A 20161-nucleotide genomic window follows, 5' to 3' on the forward strand; every position below is an offset into this window, starting at 1 on the left:
GCAAATCACTTGTTGCGCAGCAAAGCGTTTACAAGCATATTCTTGGAAATGCCGGTTTAATCATCCCCTCATTTAATTTAAACACAGCTCATTCCTTTCGGGGGGTGGGTGGGTTTCACAACAATGTCCTCTGATTTTCTCCCCGTTTGGGGGCATTGGGAAATAATCGAACATAAAAATCCGCCCCCATTCCTCCGCAGCTTCTCTTTCCATTGCAAACAGCAGGCATGTGGCGCTGGTGGGGGCTAGAATTCCAACTGGGACTGTGGCAAGGGGGAAAGGTTAAAGATCCTTCTTCCCACACCACAGCTGCAAATGGACCCAGCAAGACACACCCTGACGTTGCCTATGTGCATACGTTCTTTTTAATTGCCCGTGCAAGGACAAACCACATGACTAATGTCATCTCTGGCATTAGGTTTATGTTATTGGGCGGAGGGGAGGTGTGACCATCAGCTGCCCCTCCAAGCTTAAGGGTATTCTGTTAAAGGAATCCAGGGGTGTTGATCTTGTCCGAAGCCCGGGTCGGGGGCTAGGGTCATTACACGACCCCAATGGGAACACCAGGCGGAGCTTGAGTTGGTGTGCATCAACAGGGCTCCTCCATCCGGTGGTTTACCCTTACCGGACTTCCTGCGCATCAGGCAGGAATCAGATATAGTCAGGTCCAATCAATGCCTAAGCCAACACTGCTCACATTCTGTAATTCAATAAAGCTGTGGCCAAATTCGCCCAATAACATAAACCCAATATCCGTGTCCTTGTGTGTGTTATTTCCCAATGAGGGGGTGGCTGCGGGGTCTTGACACGCAAACAGACAGTCACTCGTGCATCCCAAGGATCTCATGCTTCGTGGGGGATGGCGGCTAATGTTCAGGATGCCGATCCGTTACGATGGCTGCATTATTAGAGGCACTATTACGGTTGCTGAGGATCATGGGCAAGAGAGCGTTACTGCTCTCATGTCCCGCTAGCGGGCTTCTCATTGGCATCTCTGCGAGAACGCAATGCTGGACTTGATGGTCCTTTGGTTCGACCCAACAAGGTTCTTCTGATGTCCTTGAGGAAGCGTGGATCCCTCCACTGGAGAAGAAGCCCACCTGTTCCCAACTGGGATGTACCTTGAAAGTCATGATGAGGTGAGTGAAGTGGAATTCGGCCTCCAAGTCCAGGCGGATGCTCACCTGCTCCACACCTGAAGAGACAGACACAGACCCCTGTAAACAGCTGAGGACTTAAATGACACTTGTAAGATAAAAGAGATAGGGACGCGGGTGGCGCTGTGGGTTAAACCACAGAGCCTAGGACTTGCCAATCAGAAGTTCGGCGGTTCGAATCCCCACGACGGGGTGAGCTCCCGTTGCTCAGTCCCTGCTCCTGCCAACCTAGCAGTTCGAAAGCACATCAAAGTGCAAGTAGATAAATAGGTACCACTCCAGCGGAAAGGTAAACAGCATTTCCGTGCGCTGCTCTGGTTCGCCAGAAACAGTTAGTCATGCAGGCCACATGACCCGGAAGCTGTACACCGGTCTCCCTCGGCCAATAAAGCGAGATGAGCGCCGCAACCCCAGAGTCGTCCGCAACTGGACCTAAGGGTCAGGGGTCCCTTTACCTTTACCTTTTTAAGATAACAGAGACTTAGGATATGGACGTTAAGTGGAATGGAGGATATAAAATATGCAAGATAAAAAAAATCCTTCCAGTAGCACCTTAGAGACCAACTAAGTTTGTTCTTGGTATGAGCTTTCGTGTGCATGCACACTTCTTCAGATACACTGGAACAGAAGTCACCAGACCCTAATATATAGTGAGAGAGTGGGGAGGGGTATTACTCAGAAGGGTGGTGGGAATGGGTGATTGGCTGATAGGTGTGGTAAACCTGTTGATGACTGCGACTGGTCTTACAGGGAAAAGCAAGGGGTGACATGGCTAAAAATAGCTTTATCATGTAAAATGAGATAAAATATGCAGCAAGAAATGTTAAATATGGAAACCATGGGAAAGTGGAGGGAGGTCTAACGGTACAAGGGAATCTTGTATTTGTCCTTTTCTCTCTTTTTTTAGTTAATTACATGTGATATTGTTAAAAATAATTGGAAAAAATAATAAAAATTGTAAAAATAAAACAAAATGGAGAGACAGACACATAGGGAGAAGAGTCGTGTTAAGAGTCCTCAGCAAAACTCCATTCTACAAGGAAGCAGTTTTCAAACCGTGCTCAGGAGTTTCTCAGAAGCTTCTCAGGGGCTTGTTTCTCAGCGGGAGGATCCGTTAACTCACCGCTGCTGATCTCGCTACGCAGAATATATTGGGTGCATTTCCAGGGAGCAAGCTTGGCTCATGTAGGAAAACGAGGGAAACCCAACAAGTCCAGCCAACACCCTGTTAGGCCTAGTGTAAGTACAGTGGTACCTCAGGTTAAGTACTTAATTCGTTCTGGAGGTCCGTTCTTAACCTGAAACTGTTCTTAACCTGAAGCACCACTTTAGCTATGGGGCCTCCTACTGCCGCTGCCCCTCCGGAGCATGATTTCTGTTCTTATCCTGAAGCAAAGTTCTTCACCCGAGGTACTATTTCTGGGTTAGCGGAGTCTGTAAACGGAAGTGTATGTAACCTGAAGCGTATGTAACCCGAGGTACCACTGTATGTAGCAGCTTCAGGCCTCGCCAGTCCAATAGGACTCAGCTTTGGGAACCTCTGTTTTAATTGCCCACAATGATACAGAGCAGGGGTCGGGAACCTCAGGCCCAGGGCCAAAATGTGGCCTTCCAGGCCTCTCCCCAGACCACACCCCCTCTCCCAGGCCCACTCTACTGCACCCTACTCAAGACTGATTGATTAATTATTTTATTTGCAAATCTAACAAAGGGGGGAAATAGTTACGATACATAAAACAAAGAAAAAGTAATATATGGCTGTTACTGTTATTATTAATAATAACAGTACTACCATGAGCTCACACCGAGGGTGAAACAACCATCAATAGACCCATCTTAAGCTAAACATAAACATTGATATAAGCCCTCCAAATAGGTTTCCACAAGAAATTGATGTCTATGTAAAAGTGTGTTCAAATGTAACCAGGGCAGTGAGGTCCTCAGACTGCCCCATAATAGATGGTGGTTATTTATCCTTCCAGGCACAAATTGATTGCTCGCAAAGGGATCTCAAAATCCCCTTCTGTTGTCCTGCTGTGAATCCTTGTACTAACAGTGATACAGTTAATGCACCTTTAAATAATATTTCTGCAGCGTGAAGATTCACAGCAGGGCAACAGCATTTGCAAGCCCACTGCAAGCTCAGAGACTTACACTAAGAGATGTGTGGCTCACCCAAACCTCCATTCAGCCTGCCGATTTCCCCCTGGGGAAACCCACAGTTTAGCGCTGAATCGGGACAAACAGCAATCAGGTTTTTTTGTGGACTGCCATTTGTTCCGATTTAGCACTAAAGAGCGGCGGGGACAAAGGCAAATCTGCTTGGATTCATGCTTTCCAGACCTGGGGCAAGTGGAAGAGTGGATGAGTGCCTATACTTAATATCTGCAAATATCAAGGATTTTGCCAATGCAAAATATGGATGACAACTTCACACCAAAAAGTATATATCGCTGGTTTGGGGCTGTTGGTGGTTGCAGTCGAAACAATGTCTGGAGAGCAACAGGTTGCTGAAGACTGTTCTAGATTAATGCAGAAAATTCTTGTGCAGGTGGTACCGGATTTTAGGGAGGGGGTCCCTAGCAGTGTAAGTGCCATGCTGATGACCCAGGACGGAAATGGATGGGCTGCTAGATAGAGCCAAGGCTCCCACAACTGGCGGCAGCACTGTGTTCCTGCAAGTAGCAGGCCCTTCCTCTGTTGTCTCCCGCCCCCGCCTGGCCCGGGTCCAGAAAAGAAGGGACTCTGTTGGGTATGATTCAGCATTTCCTCTGCGTAGGAGAGAAAGGAAAGGAACAGGGCTCTGGGGACACTCTCTCAGCCGTGCCATGTCCCAGACAAAGAGGACTCTCTGCAGGCTCACGTAACCGGGGCACAGCGAGTTCACCCAGCTGTGAGGCGACAAGGCTTGTCACAGGGCAACACACAACCCCGAGAGCAGGAAAGGACACACACACACACACAAATGCACAAACTTCCCTTCAAAGAAGGATTGCCTGATGTAACGTGGTATTTAATGTCCCTGGCATGTACCATATAGGGTGGGGTGTGCAGACTTGATGAGAAACGGTAATAATAATAATAATAATAATAATAATAATAATAATAATAATAATAATTTATTATTTGTACCCCGCCCATCTGGCTGGGTTTCCCCAGCCACTCTGGGCGGCTTCCAACAAAGATTAAAGATACATTAAAATGTCACACATTCAAAACTTCCCTGAACAGGGCTGCCTTCAGATGTCTTCTAAATGCCAGGTGGTTGTTTATCTCTTTGACATCTGGTGGGAGAGCGTTCCACAGGGCGGGTGCCACTACTGAGAAGGCCCTCTGTCTGCTTCCCTGTAGCTTTGCTTCTCGCAGTGAGGGAACCACCAGAAGGCCCTCGGGCAAATGTAGAAAGAGGAAGAGGAAACATCCTCACAGCCAAAACTGTGGACTTCTGTTTCTAACATGGTGGAGTCCAGCGCGTGAAGTCAAGAATCAAATGTCTCATTTCCGAAAAATTGTGGGACTCAGAGGTGTCCTTCTTCCGACAGAGGAAGATGCTTTCTGGTGGAGGAAGAGAACCTTTGGACCCAAGCCCAAGTTTTTAGCCCTCGTGGCTCAAGTCAAAAAGGTTTTTAAAAGTAGCTGAAAGAACCTGCTATACAAGTAAGCAAAAAATATATACACGTATGCAAGTAAACATGCGCTGCACAAAAATCGAATCATGTGATGAAACCCCCGCTCCTTACCATTCTCCGACTGCCACCAGGCCTTCCTGCGGTTGAGAGCAAAGGCAGTGATCACGTTCTCAATGCGGTGGCTGTTAGGATTGGACAAGGCCTGATAGGGCCGGCGTGAGTCGCACACGAAGCACTTTTTCTCGTCCTGCAAGAGAGACACCCATATGCTGAGCTACGCATGCGCCACATGAGCACACTCCTCAGGCGAAGGAGGGGTTTGGTACAGAAAACAGCATCCAAAGAAACTAAACTTTCATCTCTCTCTCTCTCTCTCTCTCTCTCTCTCTCTCCTTGAGCAGAGCCAGGTGAAATCTCAGAAGCTAGTGATACAGGGTGCCAATGACCTGTGTGTTTGTGTGCGCACGCAAACTTCCATAGAATCTAAGAGCAGGAAGAGACCTCCAAAGTCATCTAGTTGAACCACCAGATCTGCTGTTTTAGCATACCTGATTCAAGAGCCGTCTACACTCTGCTAAAGAACCTCTTAAAGGAGAGTCCAGCAGTTCCCAAGTGAGCCTTGTTCCACTCTCAAACAGCTCACGCTGTCAACAAGTTCTTCCTAATGTGCAGTTAAAACTCCCTTTATTGTCATTTAAGTCCATTGGCTTGGGCCCTGCCCTCTTTGTTATTTGTTTCTAGTTATTTATTTTACAATTCAGCCAGCTAGCCCTGGGGATTATCTAACTGATCTTTGAATTTTATTGTTATTCATGTTTTTATACCGTATTTTATGCTGCTTTTATAATTAAGTGTTTTAAATTTGTTGTTAGCCTCCCTGAGCCTGGTTTTTGAACCGGGGAGGGCGGGGTAATAATAATAATAATAATAATAATAATAATAATAATAATAATAATAATAATAATAATAAACACACACCCAGGCTTTTCTGTGAGGAACTCAAGAGTGCCATGTATGTTTCTCCCTTATTCCTGCCTCCTGCAAGGAGTTAGGCTGAGAGAAGGTGTGGCCAGCTCAAGGCTGAATTGGGGTCTTCCTGTCTGCAGTTTTCCCAAGAGTAGCAAGAAGCAGACCTGGTTTGTGCTTCCTAAGCATGCACACGAAATCTTATACCCAGAATAAACTTAGTTTGTCTCTAAGGTGCTACTGGGCAATTTTTTATTTTTTATTTTTTTATTTCACCTGCCACTTCCAGGTAGAGCAGAGGATGCTGTCCTGTTAGCAGTGCTGAAGTAAGCATCAGTTGCCAGTTTGGTCGGTGCTCAGTTTTCTAGTGTTTGCTTTTCCCTTATCGAGTCTCTCAGGCTTAGAATAGAGGTCCTTTAAAGAAATAATTTGCACGCCGACCTTCGCTCGGCAACACTCACCTGCAAATGGCTGACAATGCAGTAGGGCTGGGGACGCCGCAGGCCGCAGGTGGAGGTGGCAAAGAGGCGGTCGGCCCGTCCTACCAGCAGATCTCCTGTGTTTGGGTAGCAGCTGCCTTGGGAACAGCCATGGGGGGGCTCAGGCTCCTGGCAGAGAGCTCCCCCCAGCACTGTGGAGACAGGGAAGTCAGAGAGAGGAGCAGAGAGTACAGAACAAGGGACACTGTGGCTGGGTCCATGAGGTTCAGCTCATCTTACGGGTGATGGATGCAATTACAGTGGTACCTCGCGTTAAGTACTTAATTTGTTTCGTAGGTCTGTTCTTAACCTGAAGCACCAGTTTAGCTAATGGGGCCTCCTGCTGTTGCCGTGCCGCCGGAGCACGATTTCTGTTCTCATCCTGAAGCAAAGTTCTTAACCTGAGGTACTATTTCTGGGTTAGCGGAGTCTGTAACCTGAAGCGTATGTAACCTGAAGCATATGTAACCCGAGGTACCACTGTATGCTTTTAAATGGTTAAATGTAATAGATATGAGGAGTTTTTGACGGATTCCAGACTGCCAGGGGGGGGATCCCAGCGCATACCAAAACTTTAAATAGGTAAAAGAACTCCAACATCCTAGTACAGCGGTACCTCAGGTTTCAGACGCTTCAGGTTACAGACTCCGCTAACCCAGAAATAGTACCTCGGGTTAAGAACTTTGCTTCAGGATGAGAACAGAAATCACATGGTAGCGGCGCGGCAGCAGCAGGAGGCCCCATTAGCCAAAGTGGTACCTCAGGTTAAGAACAGTTTCAGGTTAAGAACGGACCTCCAGAACGAATGAAGTTCTTAACCCGAAGTACCACTGTACAACAAATCCACCCCTTTAACATAGCTGTCAACGTTTTCCCTTTTTTAAAGGGAAATTCCCTTATTCCGAATAGGATTCCTCACAAGAAAAGGGAAAAGTTGACAGCTATGCCCTTTAAAGAAATAAACAAACCTGACTTTTTGCGGTTTGGAAAGTGGAGAGGAGCTGTCTCAGTAATTGTGGGGTAACTAACGGATTAAATGAAAGACATGCAAACAGCCCGTAAACCTGGGGTAGCCAACAGGGTGACATACAGGTGTTGTTAGACTACAACTCCCATGATCCCTGACCACTGATCATGATAGCTGGGGCTGATGGGAGTTGGAGTCCGGCAACATCTGTAGAGCACCACGTTGGTGACCTCTGGACGAATGTCCCTTGTGATATAACCACCTTGTAAACAAATCAAAATGAATGCTCAATAAAGGTCAGGTATAGTCCAACCATAGTGTAAAGTTTGCACAAGCAAATCTGGATGAATACTGAATTTAAAAAAGTTCTCTGGAAGAGTTCCTTCAGCTTGGCATGTAGAGGGATGGTACTTATGTATTAACTGGAGTTCAAGTGCAAATCAGACCCAGTAGCTAGACTGCTGTCAGCGGTTGGGTGGCGGAAGATTTGGCATCCATAAAAAGGCAAGACAATGGAACTCCACAGTCCAGAGGATTATGATAGGACTTCCAAACATTAGAAAGATATAACTTCAGCATCTGAGGACATAACAGAGAGAAAGATGGCGCCAATAAGGAGAGGACATAAAATGTAGATTATAGACAATCTCAGCTTTCGTCCATTTTAAAAACCAAGGTTTTAGCTATCATGAGGTACCTTTGAAAGCAAGCAGACAAATTGGAATCAAAAGACACAGTCTACTCACTGGTGAGCACTTTAAAAGTCCCACTAATTTCAGGGAGAGAGATTTACAGCCCAGTCTTATGTATATCTAGGGACACGGGTGGCGCGTGGGTTACACCACAGAGCCTAGGACTTGCTGATCAGAAGGTTGGCGGTTCGAATCCCCACGACGGGGTGAGCTCCCATTGCTCGGTCCCTGCTCCTGCCAACCTAGCAGTTCAAAAGCACGTCAAAGTACAAGTAGATAAATAGGTACCACTCCAGCGGGAATGTAAACGGCGTTTCCGTGCGCTGCTCTGGTTTGCCAGAAGCGGCTTAGTCATGCTGGTCACATGACCCAGAAGCTGTACGCCGGCTCCCTCAGCCAATAAAGCGAGATGAGCACCGCAACCCCAGAGTCGGCCACGACTGGACCTAATGGTCAGGGGGTCCCTTTACCTTTACCTTATGCATATCTACTCAGAAATAAGCCCACAGCACCGCCACTTAAATCAGGAGTGCTCCCAAGAGCTTAATTTGGCTGGATAATGCCCAAATTTATTGAAATGATGTCATCAAGGCACTCTGATTAAGAACTGGATTTTCCCCCCACCCTCCAGATTCATGAGGATACAGTTTATGCAAAACTATATCCGATTTACTCCATTTGAGGTGATTTTTTTGACAATAAAGGTTTTCCTGTTAAGAGCAGTTTATGGGTGTTCCCATTTGATCTGCTGCTTTGACCATCTTATTTTCTTTTTCTTGACAATATAAAGGCAGTGATTGGCAAATACACCGAACTCTTGCGCATTCCAGGGCTCTCGCTCATTTCACTTGGCCTCCAGTCAAGCCCCTTCATGCACACCCCTTCACAGGCACCGCCACTTACCCCGACCGTCACTATTTACTTTCCCACCCCAAAACAAACCTTTCCATTCAGAGAGGGGAAAGGGACAACTTGCACTCCTTAGCCCGCTACAAAGCTCGAGCATTCGTTCAGATTTAACCAGCTCTGTTATACTGTTGCTTCTCAGCATCATTTGTTTTGAACAGAGAATCTGGGTTTCTTTGGCACCAAAATATTATTTTTGTTCTTCGGTTTATGAGTCAACACTCCAAGGTTGCTTCCAGATGACCTGTTTACTGGGCAATGGTCTTGATCTGTTTGCAGGGAGATTAGAAAGACACCAGCTACTTATTGAGCAGTCGTTCTGATTTGTTCATGGGGAGGTCAGACAATGTCAAGCAAGTGTCGTCCCACACTTCCTGATCACAAAAAATCTGAGCCTTTGGGGAAATTGGGTTTTTTTCACAAGAACACCTCCCAGTCAAACATAATAGTGCAACCTGAAATTGCCGAAATGTGATTGAATTCCACCCGAAAACAAGAGCAGTCTGTAAGCATCCTGAATTACAGTGGTACCTTGGTTCTCAAATGCCTTGGTACTCAAACACTGCAAACATGGAAGTAAGTGTTCCGGTTTGCGAACTTTTTTTGGAAGATGAAAGTGCTCCGTTTTGAGTGCCACGCTTCCGTTTTGAGTGTTACGCTGAGGTCTGTCTGTTTTTGCTATTTATTTTGTGTTTTTTGTTTTTGCGGCTCTTTTTGTTTTGTTTTTGTGACTGTGTGGAACCCAGTTCAGCTACTGATGGATTGATTGTGTGACTGCAGTACATTGGTTATTGCTATCATTTTATGGATCAATGGTCTCGTTAGATAGTAAAATTCATGCTAAATTGCTGTTTTAGGGGTTGTTTTTAAAAGCCTGGAACGGATCAATCCATTTTGCATTACTTTCTATGGGAAAGCATGCCTTGGTTTTGGAACACTTTGGTTTTGGAATGGACTTCCGGAACGGATTAAGTTTGAGAACCAAGGTACCACTGTATAGCGGCTTTTTCGCATTGCTGCCCCCTCTTGATGTGAAAATCATATAAGCATACCAGTACAGTGGTACCTCAGGTTAAGTACTTAATTCGTTCCGGAGGTCCATACTTAACCTGAAACTGTTCTTAACTTGAAGCACCACTTTAGCTAATGGGGCCTCCTGCTGCTGCCGCGCCGCTGGAGCACAATTTCTGTTCTCATCCTGAAGCAAAGTGGAGTCTGTAACCTGAAGCGTATGTAACCCGAGATACCACTGTACCTCTTTATTTTGCCTAGTGGGACAAATGGGCGCTACCAACTCCCATTATTCCAATGGAAGCCACCCAGTCCAGATGGCTACTATTAAATCTTTTGAAAGCTATTCCTATTTGCAGAGCTCTCGTGTCACACCTAGGGCTCACCCACACTTAACATTTGCTCCATGCTCTCTAGGCACAGGTCTGGGATTTCTACGTCTGCGTCTGAGCACAGCTTTGTTTTTTTGTCCTGGCACTTTCCCCAGGAAAATCCACATTTTACTGTTGAATCGGAGCAAATGACAATATCCGCAGAAAACCAAGTTGCTGTTTGCTCCGATACAGCAAGTAAAATGCAGGCTTTCGCAGGGCAAAAATTAGAAACCACTCAAACACAGACCTGGAAAGCCTAGAAAACCTGGCAGCTATGGAAGTGTGGCCGAGCCCTTTGTTTAGCCCTGAATAAAAGGATAGGTGGATATCTATGGCATTTGGGAGACAGACGAATGCCAGTTCTTCAGAGTTACCAAAGTGCTTTTAATCATATGAGGGGAGGGGAAGGTCAGTGTGATCCAAACCTCCAGGGACTGTGCTAGAAGTACCACTTCTGTCGAGATAATTGGCGATGCTGCAGATATGCGGACCAAATCACTGCATTGGATGGCAAACCACTCGAGCACCACAGAAAACATTCATAGGAAGGGGGAGAATAAATGAAACAAAATGGTAATTGTTATGTACTAAGCTTGGATCCTAGAACAATAGGCAGGTGGGATCCTAGAATGCAACAAGTGATTGGCCTATAGGAGCAGCCCAATCAGGCCCCAGGAGGAAGTTAATCGGCCTATCAGGCCGGTAGAATCCTAGAATGCAACAAGTGATTGGCCCGCAGTAACAGCCCAATCAGGCTCCAGGAGGGAAGCAGAACCAGCCAATCAGACAGGACCCATTGTGTAAATAATGTATATAAAGCCTGAGGTTTGGGGGGAAAATTCAACTTCTGTTCTACGAGCTGCAATAAAGAGCATGAAATCACTACACGACTCCGAGTATATTTCAGTCATCAACCAGAGTTGTTAAAGTCTGGGTTCGGATCCTACTCTCTCTATTGCTCCATTCCTCCTTGAGAAACCAGGGATAGCAGCAACCTATCTAGTCAGTTCACCATAAATAATAATTAATAATTATTTATTATTTATACCTCGCCCATTTGGCTGGGTTTCCCCAGCCACTCTGGGCGCCTTCCATCAATACAAAACAATACAGCATCAGATATTAAAAACTTCCCTAAACAGTTGTCTTTTAAAAGTAAAATAGTTGTTTATTGCCTTGACATCTGGTGGGAGGGCGTTCCACAGGGCAGGCGCCACTACCGAGAAGGCCCTCTGCCTGGTTCCCTGTAACCTCACATCTTGCAGCGAGGGAACTGCCAGAAGGCCCTTGGCACTGGACCTCAGTATCCTGGCTGGATGATGGGGATGGAGACGCTCCTTCAGGTATACAGGACCATTTAGGGCTTTAAAGGTCAGCACCAACACTTTGAATTGTGCTTGGAAACGTACTGGGAGCCTATTCAGATTAAAGGGGCACCCCCATTACGATGGGTCTTTTTGCCATTTTGATCTGGCCACACACCCAGGACTTGGCAGTGCAACAATCCCAGCCCAGTGCAGATAGATAACTGCAGCGCTAGAGATGGAGGTTCCTAGGCATCTCCTTTCACATGCAGCTAGGCATCCGCCACCAGACGCTTCCACCTGTTTCTGCTGCTCACCCTGTAGGGGGGAGGCTGGGGAGCACGTGAAATGCCTCTGCTCGCCTCCTCTGCCCTCAGCAACTACATGGGTCCTGGGAGCGGAAGCCGCAGCCCTGCCAGAAATAACCGTGGCAGGGATTGGCTCTGTTGTCCGGCCAGCTTGGCCCCGTGCCAAGGAACGTGGGGGCTGGGGGCCGAAAGCTGTGAAACGATGGCTTTATAAGAGCCCACGTCCATCGGAGAGCCTGCTAAAAAGAGGGAGGCGGTGGCACAGCACCAAGCGGAGATCACAGCTCGGATAAGTTTGGGTCCCGCTGGATGCCAAGCGGTCTTTGTACACAAACCTCGCCCCTCCACTGCAAACTGGCAAGGGGGAACATGGGATGGGGGGAGATGAAGAAAACTTCAAGGACCATTCCTTCCTTTGCCAGCACATTCCCAACACTGCGGCACTCGTACTCCTTCTACAGCTGCTGAGGTGGGGCAAGTGTGGGTCCTTCCTGTTAGCGCCCCCCCCCAACCTTCTCACATTGCAAGGCTGCTCCCAGGCTCCATGCCAGCTCTCTGAGCCTCAAATCCCCTGGAGCCAGAGCTTCAAAGGGAGCCAGGGACAAAGACTTCAGCTGGTGGGGCTGGGTGTGCAGCTTCCCCCAACCCAAGGTTGGGTGGGAATGGAGGGTGGGAGTACGCAGACCAGGCACCCACCCTACTCTGGAGGCAGGGAAGGGGCATGGAGAGACAAAATGAAGCAGGTGGGGTGGTTGCAAAGCTGCCACCGAAGATGCATGTTTAAAATTCCTTACCCCACATATACACTGTCTCAGTGGCGTAGCGTGGGGGGTGCAGGGGGTGCCGGCCGCACTGGGCGCAACATCTGGGGGTTAGGGTTAGGGGGCGCAAATCCACGGGTTAGGGAGCGCAATTCCATGGGTTAGGGGGCGCAAATTACTTGCCTTGCCCCGGGTGCTGACAACCCACGCTACGCCACTGCACTGTCTATCGCACTGTTTTAAGTTGAACAAACTGGAATAGCAGGCTAATTTGTGTTTGCAAGCACGGTTTAGGATCCCAACCCAACTCATTACGCACACCCTGAAAGGGCAGGAAGAGCCATCGCTTATATATATAGTCTTTAGCCATCCTAGTTGCTAAAATGGTGAGGCGACGGCAGTGTGCCAAGCATCAAAGTAGCCCTGAGAATGGACACCTACAGCTCCCCCTCAACATCTCGGAGGCAAAGGTGGGTTTCCCTCCCTGCTATTCTTTCAATACACAGCTACTCCCAAGTGAAATGGGAGTTAGTGATGGTAAGAATGAATCGAGGGCAGCTTTCGCCAACCCAGTGCCCTCCAGAAGTTTTTGACAATGTCCCTATGACCCCCTCCCCAGCCAGCAGTGTCACCCAAAACATCCAGGGGGCACCAGGCTGGTGAAAACTGACCTGGGGGGCAATAATAATGATCCCAAACCACTTAAGCCAGAATTAAATTATCAGCCTACTGCTGATAAGCCCCAGTTCAAGAACCAAGGGGAAGGGAGACAAAGCGACTTCTCAGAGGCTGAAACATTTCACCAAAGCCAAATATAGAGGCATCTCTCTTCCATGCATACACACAGACATTATTCACTTACACACACACACACACATTTTTACTCTCCTTCTAATTTTGTCTTTGCTTATTGCCACGACCCCATATGGTTAGTTTCAGCCAAAGCCTAGGCTCCTTGCTCTACAAATGTTTAACTTGTTACATCAGCTCTCAGGGTACGCACTCAAGAACACTTGACGCAGATTAGCGACTCCTTGGTGTCGTTCAAATAAATGCTTGTGGTTGCAGGCAAGAACCAGGATGGGTTCTTTCCCATTACATATCTGTCGGCAAAGTGGAGGTTTAAACCTGCGTAAGCAATTGTCGAGTGTGCAGATGGAAGGCACTGACTTCCGATTACTTAACACAAGAGTGTGTTGGTGTGATCTTGTGAAGGAGGCAAAAACAGGCGTCCGCTGGCAGCAGACGGACCATCCAGGCATCACCCACAATCCTTAGCCTCCATATGAGACACAAGTAAGGTGCAATCCTATGCAGCTGCCGCTCACAGGGGGTTCCTCCGCAACCTCTGAAAGTTTATTCCGTGCAGACTTGCATAGGATTGGGCCGCTTGTCTGAGAGAAGTGGAGGTAGGGCAGGTAAATGGCAAATCAACAGGTGCAGCTTTCTCCACCATAGCATCTTGTTGTTGGGGGAACGCGGCAGTTGCTGGCAACCCTCAAGTAGTGAGGCATTCTAGAATGGGGCAGATAGGACCCCAATATCAGCACCCACCCATCCACGCCCACTTCAGCCAATATAATCTAGACCACCGTATGCCCCAGGTAGAAAGCAGGAGTTAAGGATATACGCCCTCCGAAGAAGACCACCAGACGCTATTTATACCATCTTGAAGCCTGTCCTTTGGGGAATCTCAGAGAGGTTCCCCCAACCCTCAAACAGGGCACATCGGGCCAAGCAGAAGCCTGGCAGTGCCCCACCAGGATGAGTGGCCACACTGAGGACAACCATCAGGATGTTTGTGTGAGAAGAAAATGAGATTTCTCTGGTTTGGGCTGTTAAGAAGGCACCCCCCGCCGCCGTCCTGAGGGAAGGGCAAGGGTGGCATGGAGGCAGTGGTCTTGAGATGCAGTCCCTAGAAAAGATTTAAGAAGCCCTCAAGCCCTCGTTGATTAAAAAATAGTTTTTAAAGTCGCTATCCTAGTAGACACACACACACACACACACACACAATTCCAAAAGTGAAGTTCTCCCTCCTTTCAGCATGAGGCTCCCTATTCTCTGCCTCGCTCCTTCCTGGCCATCCTGCAGGACTTTGACAGGCAGGTGCCGCGACCCCGATCCTTGGCGGAGACTTACCTGCGAGCAGCAAACCCCACAGCCTCATGGCAGCTCCGTGGATGCCGCGCACCGGGCGGCTCTTCTTCTGCTGAATTGGGGGCAAAGCCAAAGGGATGGCGAAGAGGACCCCGGCGGCGTGGGCGGCCTGTGGCTCGCTCCGGATGGGGAGGACCCCTTTTCCAATGCAGGCCGTTCCCGCCTCCGCCTCCTCCCCGCTGGATGCCTCTGCGCCTTTCCTAACCCGAGCCCCGGCGCCTCCGTCCCGAGAAAACCCTCCTCGCCCCCGTCCTCCCCTTAGGGGGGGGGAAAAGAAAAGAAAGAAGAAGTCGCCTCGGGCCGCTCCTCGGCTTGATCCAAAAGCTAAACTTAGTTGGAAAAAGTTAGCAGCGAAAAGGCCAGAGGGAAAGCGCGGGGCGGATTCCGCCGGGATCTGGTGCTGCTGCTGCGTAAAGCCAGCAGCCAGACACATACGCACATCCAGAAGGGGTGGACTTTTCTCTCTTTTAAAAATAAAAATAAATGAGGTGACCGATGTTTATTTAGGAGGTGAGGGGGTGGGGTTCATTTTTAGCTGAGGTTCAGTGCCAGGTCTTGCAGCAAATTAAACAAAATTAAAGCCTTAACACGCATAGATTTATTTGTTTACAATCCTGTTCTCTCTCTATAGCAAACCTCACTTTGCTTGGAAAACGCTCTCAAATGTGGCAAATCTTACGGGTATTTGGCTTTATCTTTATATTGCACAACATAATTATATATGTATGTATTATAAAGCCAAATATCCGAAATTAGTCCCATTTCAGTTTATTTTTCAGTTGGCAGTTTTTGGTGTATTTCAGTAGATCTGCTGAGCTTTGAGAAGGGATCGGCAAAACTGTTTTATTACCCGCATAACAACAGTCTTTGCTGAGAGGCAGACGGCATACCATGCATCTAAAGCACGTCCCCGCATGGAATCCTGGGAACTGTAGTTTGTTAAGGGCGCTGGGAATTGTAGCTCTGTGTGGGGTGAACTATTAGGATTTATGTATGTGTGCTTTCAGTGTATGGTGTGTACACAGTCATGGTGGCATTTCTCATTTACATAACTGTTTATACAATTATTGCCTTAGCCCAGATAGCCAGGATGGGCTATTCCATAGCCTTATTTTATTCACAGAAAACTGCCTATTATGAACCTTTTAAAAAGTGACACACAAAAATAGCTTGTCTTCTTTAAGTCTACGCACATGGCACAGAGTTGGGCTATTTGTAGCTGAATCCTAAAATCTCCGCTATGCCACATTGATCCTTTTGGTTTTTCTTTTTGAAGGTTTATACTCCACCTTCCAATCAAAATATTCTGAAGGCAGCTTCAGTTGTCACTGCCCAACCCCAGGCAGCTCCTGCCTGAGGCATCTGATTCACTTTTTCTAATGTTAGGGCCCATTAAAGGAGTGGGGAGATATTTGGCCCGGGTCTCAAGCCCAAAAGGGACCTCAAATTTAGACACTGGTTAATTTTTTTTGGCATTTGGTAAGTTTCACAGCATGCTTTTATGCACATCGGATCAGAATGTGACCCAAACCCTTGGCTCGGAGCTGCAAATTTAAGCAAATAAGAGACGTGAGTTATTGAAATGCTTTTTTAAAAAAGACAGCTACAGCTTCTTTCATATTAAAAAGTTACAATTTCCATAAAGCAGGTAACGGATGATCACCGTTCAGCTATGAGACAAGAGTGCCACACTTAAGGTCAAAATAAAAAAATTCCTTCCAGTAGCACCTTAAAGACCAACTAAGTTAGTTCTTGGTATGAGCTTTGCATCTTATTGGTCCAGAAGGTATATGGGGAAGTGTTGCGTATCAGGGGAAGACAGTGATGCCCAACCACTGACATTCCCTCCTGACCAGCATCTCTTAAGAAATGAGTGTTCAGCCAATCCTTCATTTTAGCAATAAACCCATTCTTGGTCCTTCTTGGTTTTGCATGCACTCGAAAGCTCATACCAAGAACTAACTTAGTTGGTCTTTAAGGTGCTACTGGAAGGAATTTTTTTATTTTGACTATGGCAGACCAACACGGCTACCTATCTGTAACTACACTTAAGGTCAAATGTGACATTGCCTTAAAGCTAGATTCGCCCACAATAATTAGTACATTTCCACAGGAAAAGACTAGGAAAGCATTTGTAAAATAAAAAATAGTAAAATTATGTCCACTCTTTTGTTTTTCTTTTCTATATTTTCTATTTTTCTTTCTATTTTTGCCATCACCATCACCATCATATTATTATTAGCCTGATATCTTTTTAATCTCTGAGGAAACCTGCTCACACAAACATGTACAACAGAGCAGGCCTTGGTTCTTCTGTGACTGACGGATGGAGTTTGGCTCTTTTTTGGTTCTGTACTCTCAGGCCAACTAGTCTTCGGAACAGAGTGTTATTTTCTTGCAGGGAGGGAGAAGTAATTGCAATGACAGTGGGAGTCATTTCTTAAAACAGTCATGAGGAAAAAATTTGCCTGCTCTCAGGAGATAGTCAGCAAGAGACATGATGATAGCCTCAACATCAGGCTACAAGCATCATCTGGCTTTCAAGAGCTGGAAAATATGGCATTCCTGTTTGTTTTGAGATGCTGGTCTTTGTGTGAGTCTAACTTGCCATTGTTTTGAGACTTAATTTAAAAGTGAGGCTATTTTTAGGAACGATCACTAGAAAGTGATAGTGCAGCTGCACTGAGATTTGTTCTTGTGAAATATTTCCACTGTAAACAATATGGTTTGTGTGTGAGTGCATGTTTGTATGTACACATATTAATAACAACGTTCATGGAGGAATTAAATAGACTTTCACCTGTGGAGGTATTTTCAAATAGGAATAGATTATATCACTTTGCCATGATGACATACAGAAATTAATCAGGTGCAGCTTTCCACAGCATAAAGATACAGTGAATAGAAAGCTTTACCTGTTGACTTTCTGTCTATCACATGGCTGTTAAGCACATAGGAAGCCTAACCTCAAATAAGTAAGTCAGTCCCACCAAACTGCTTCTTAGGATGGGATTTTTACAATCAGGTTAGGCCTAATTTCAGAATTACCTAAATCTGCCTTTCGATTTAAAATCAGGACCCCTAATTTGAATAGCTGTGTGTATTTATTTCATTGCTCTGCCTTTTTTTCAAGGAGGGTATGTCTGGAATTCTACATGTGTTGTCAGTCACAGGGCACATCATTTGAACACATCAGAGAACGTAGGTAATCCATCCAAAATTGTGTTTCCTGTTTAGGAAAGTCTGGGAGAAATGCTTGGAAAGGGGCAGATTCAAGGGTAACCATTTAATGAAGGTGGTGTACAATGGTTAGACTCACAGCATCACAATAAAACAGTAACATCAAACAGCAAATACAGGAAAAACATTATCAACCTGTCAGGCAAAAAGTCTGCAGGAATAATAAAAAAGGGAGGTTTCATTAAACGGGGGGGGGGGGAGGAAACCAGAGCTTCATAAGGTAAGGGGAGGTGGCATTGTAAGCCAAGCCTTCCTTTGCTGTCCATAGCCTAAGGCAGGCTTCCAAACTGGTAGCAGATGGAGGACAGGTGAGAGAAAGAATTCACTGCCTTTGGCTTGGAACGTTTGTATAGGAAGGCATACAAACAGATGTTGCAAGTGCCAAACTGAGAATGCCTCTCTGAGGCATATGGTGTGGGCTTGTCCAGTGAGACGTTCCTTTTGGCCTGAAGCCGACACATCAATTTCACAGTGGCGAAGTCCTTGATATTTGGAGATGTTTATGTGCTTTTAGACTATATTCCTGCAGTAAGGAGATGAAAGGATGGACAACACAAGTGGATTTTGCAAGCTCTTACAGTGGCTAAGATACTTTGATCTTGGGAGGGCAAATACATACCGTATATTGCACAAAGGCACTACTCTGGCTACATTCAAACGTATTTTACATGGGCATCAATTTGAACATCTGGAGAGCTTATATTAATTTATATGCTTAATTTCAGATTCATATAGTGATGTGATCTGTTGGTTGTCTATCGTTATTTGTATTTTAGTATTTATCATTATTATTGGTTTTCCCCCTCTTCTCTCTTTTTGTTTTTTAACAGGATGAATGTGCAGAAAAAGTGCAATATTCCCAGCAGAGTAGAAAGCCAACTGCAATTGTGGTTGAACCTTACAGCAGAAGGACGGTGATTTCTTATTAGCATGAGCCACCCATCTGGAAACAGCCCTGATCTGCTTGGATCTGCTAATGTTCAGGTGCTACTGCAAAAGATTTACTGCCACACTAAGGATGCTCAGAATCATATAGGAATAGCATGGCTGGATAATTCAGACATCTTCCAATCCAGGTTAGCAAGAGGCAATATCTCCCTTCAACAACACATTCCAGCCAGGCAAAAACACTCCAGGAGAACATGGAGCAGGGACAGGGAGAGGGGTCATGGTCCTGAGGGCCAGATAAAAAGGTCAGGAGGGCCACATTAGGCCCCTTGGTCTGAGGTTCCCCCACCACTGATGTAACTCAATGTTGTCCATAGTGATTGGCAGTGGTTTTCCAGGGTTCCCACGCTACCTTGTTATGCAAATGACCCAAACAGAGGTCATTAGCATGCAAAGCATGTGTGTTGTCATCACTGAGTTCTCCATCCCCTTCTGACCTCCATGGCTATTTCTCTTTCCTTTAATAGGAGCTGCTCCTCCTCCTATAAATGTAGAGTTGTACGTTGTCTCTTTAAAGCTCAGGAGTCGTCTTCAGGTCAGGAGCTGACAACCATATATATCTCCTCCAAAATTCTGGACATATTCACGATCACTTACCAACTGAGGATCAAAGGTGATTAAAAGGGTGGATTCCCTTCACCTCTTTTCTGACGCAGTAAAAGGTAAAGGTAAAGGACCCCTGGACGGTTAAGTCCAGTCAAAGGCAACTATGCGGTTGTGGCGCTCATCTTGCTTTCAGGCCAAGGGAGCCGGCGTTTGTCCACAAACAGGTTTCCAGGGCATGTGTCCAGCATGACTAAACCGCTTCTGGCGCATGGAAACGCCATTTGCTTTCCCACCACAGTGGTACCTATTTATCTATTTGCATCGCTGTGCTTTCAAACTGCTAGGTTGGCCGTCGCATGGATTCGAACCACCGACCTTCCGATTGGCAAGCCCAAGAGGCTCAGTGGCTTAGACCACAGCGCCACCTGCTCCCTCTCTTTTCTGATGCATGTTTACAGGAATAGGGTTTCGCAAAAAACAACAACCACCTAACCCTGCCTGCATTACCTGTACAAAAAGAGTATGCTGTTTATTTATTTGAAATATTTTATATATTCAAATAGTTTTTAGAACACTTTTAAAGCTGGGTGAATCAATATGCCTAGAATGTGGCAATCCGCTTCTGGGTTCCACTTTCAGAAGACTGAAAGCTTGGGGCAGGGAAGAAATCTGTTCCGGTGGTGGCTGTGGACTCTATAGGAACTGGAGCAAACCTC

The 20161-nt window shown here is 46.5% G+C and overlaps 1 protein-coding gene across 1 annotated transcript in view; it reads right to left on the minus strand.

Moving 5' to 3' along the window:
• Positions 1–15159, minus strand: part of LAMB2 (laminin subunit beta 2) — a 60624-nt gene extending 45465 nt beyond the window's left edge. Inside the window, exons 1-4 of the mRNA XM_082209179.1 lie at positions 14694–15159; positions 6214–6383; positions 4898–5033; positions 1122–1195 (exon numbers count right to left, since the gene is read on the minus strand). Of these exons, the coding sequence (XP_082065305.1) occupies positions 1122–1195; positions 4898–5033; positions 6214–6383; positions 14694–15144 (831 nt within the window). The 5' untranslated portion in view covers positions 15145–15159. The remainder of the gene's footprint in view (positions 1–1121; positions 1196–4897; positions 5034–6213; positions 6384–14693) is intronic.
• Positions 15160–20161: the final 5002 nt, after the last annotated feature.

This window comes from Podarcis vaucheri (assembly GCF_965113315.1).
Source record: "Podarcis vaucheri genome assembly, chromosome: 2".
NCBI lineage: Eukaryota > Metazoa > Chordata > Lepidosauria > Squamata > Lacertidae > Podarcis > Podarcis vaucheri.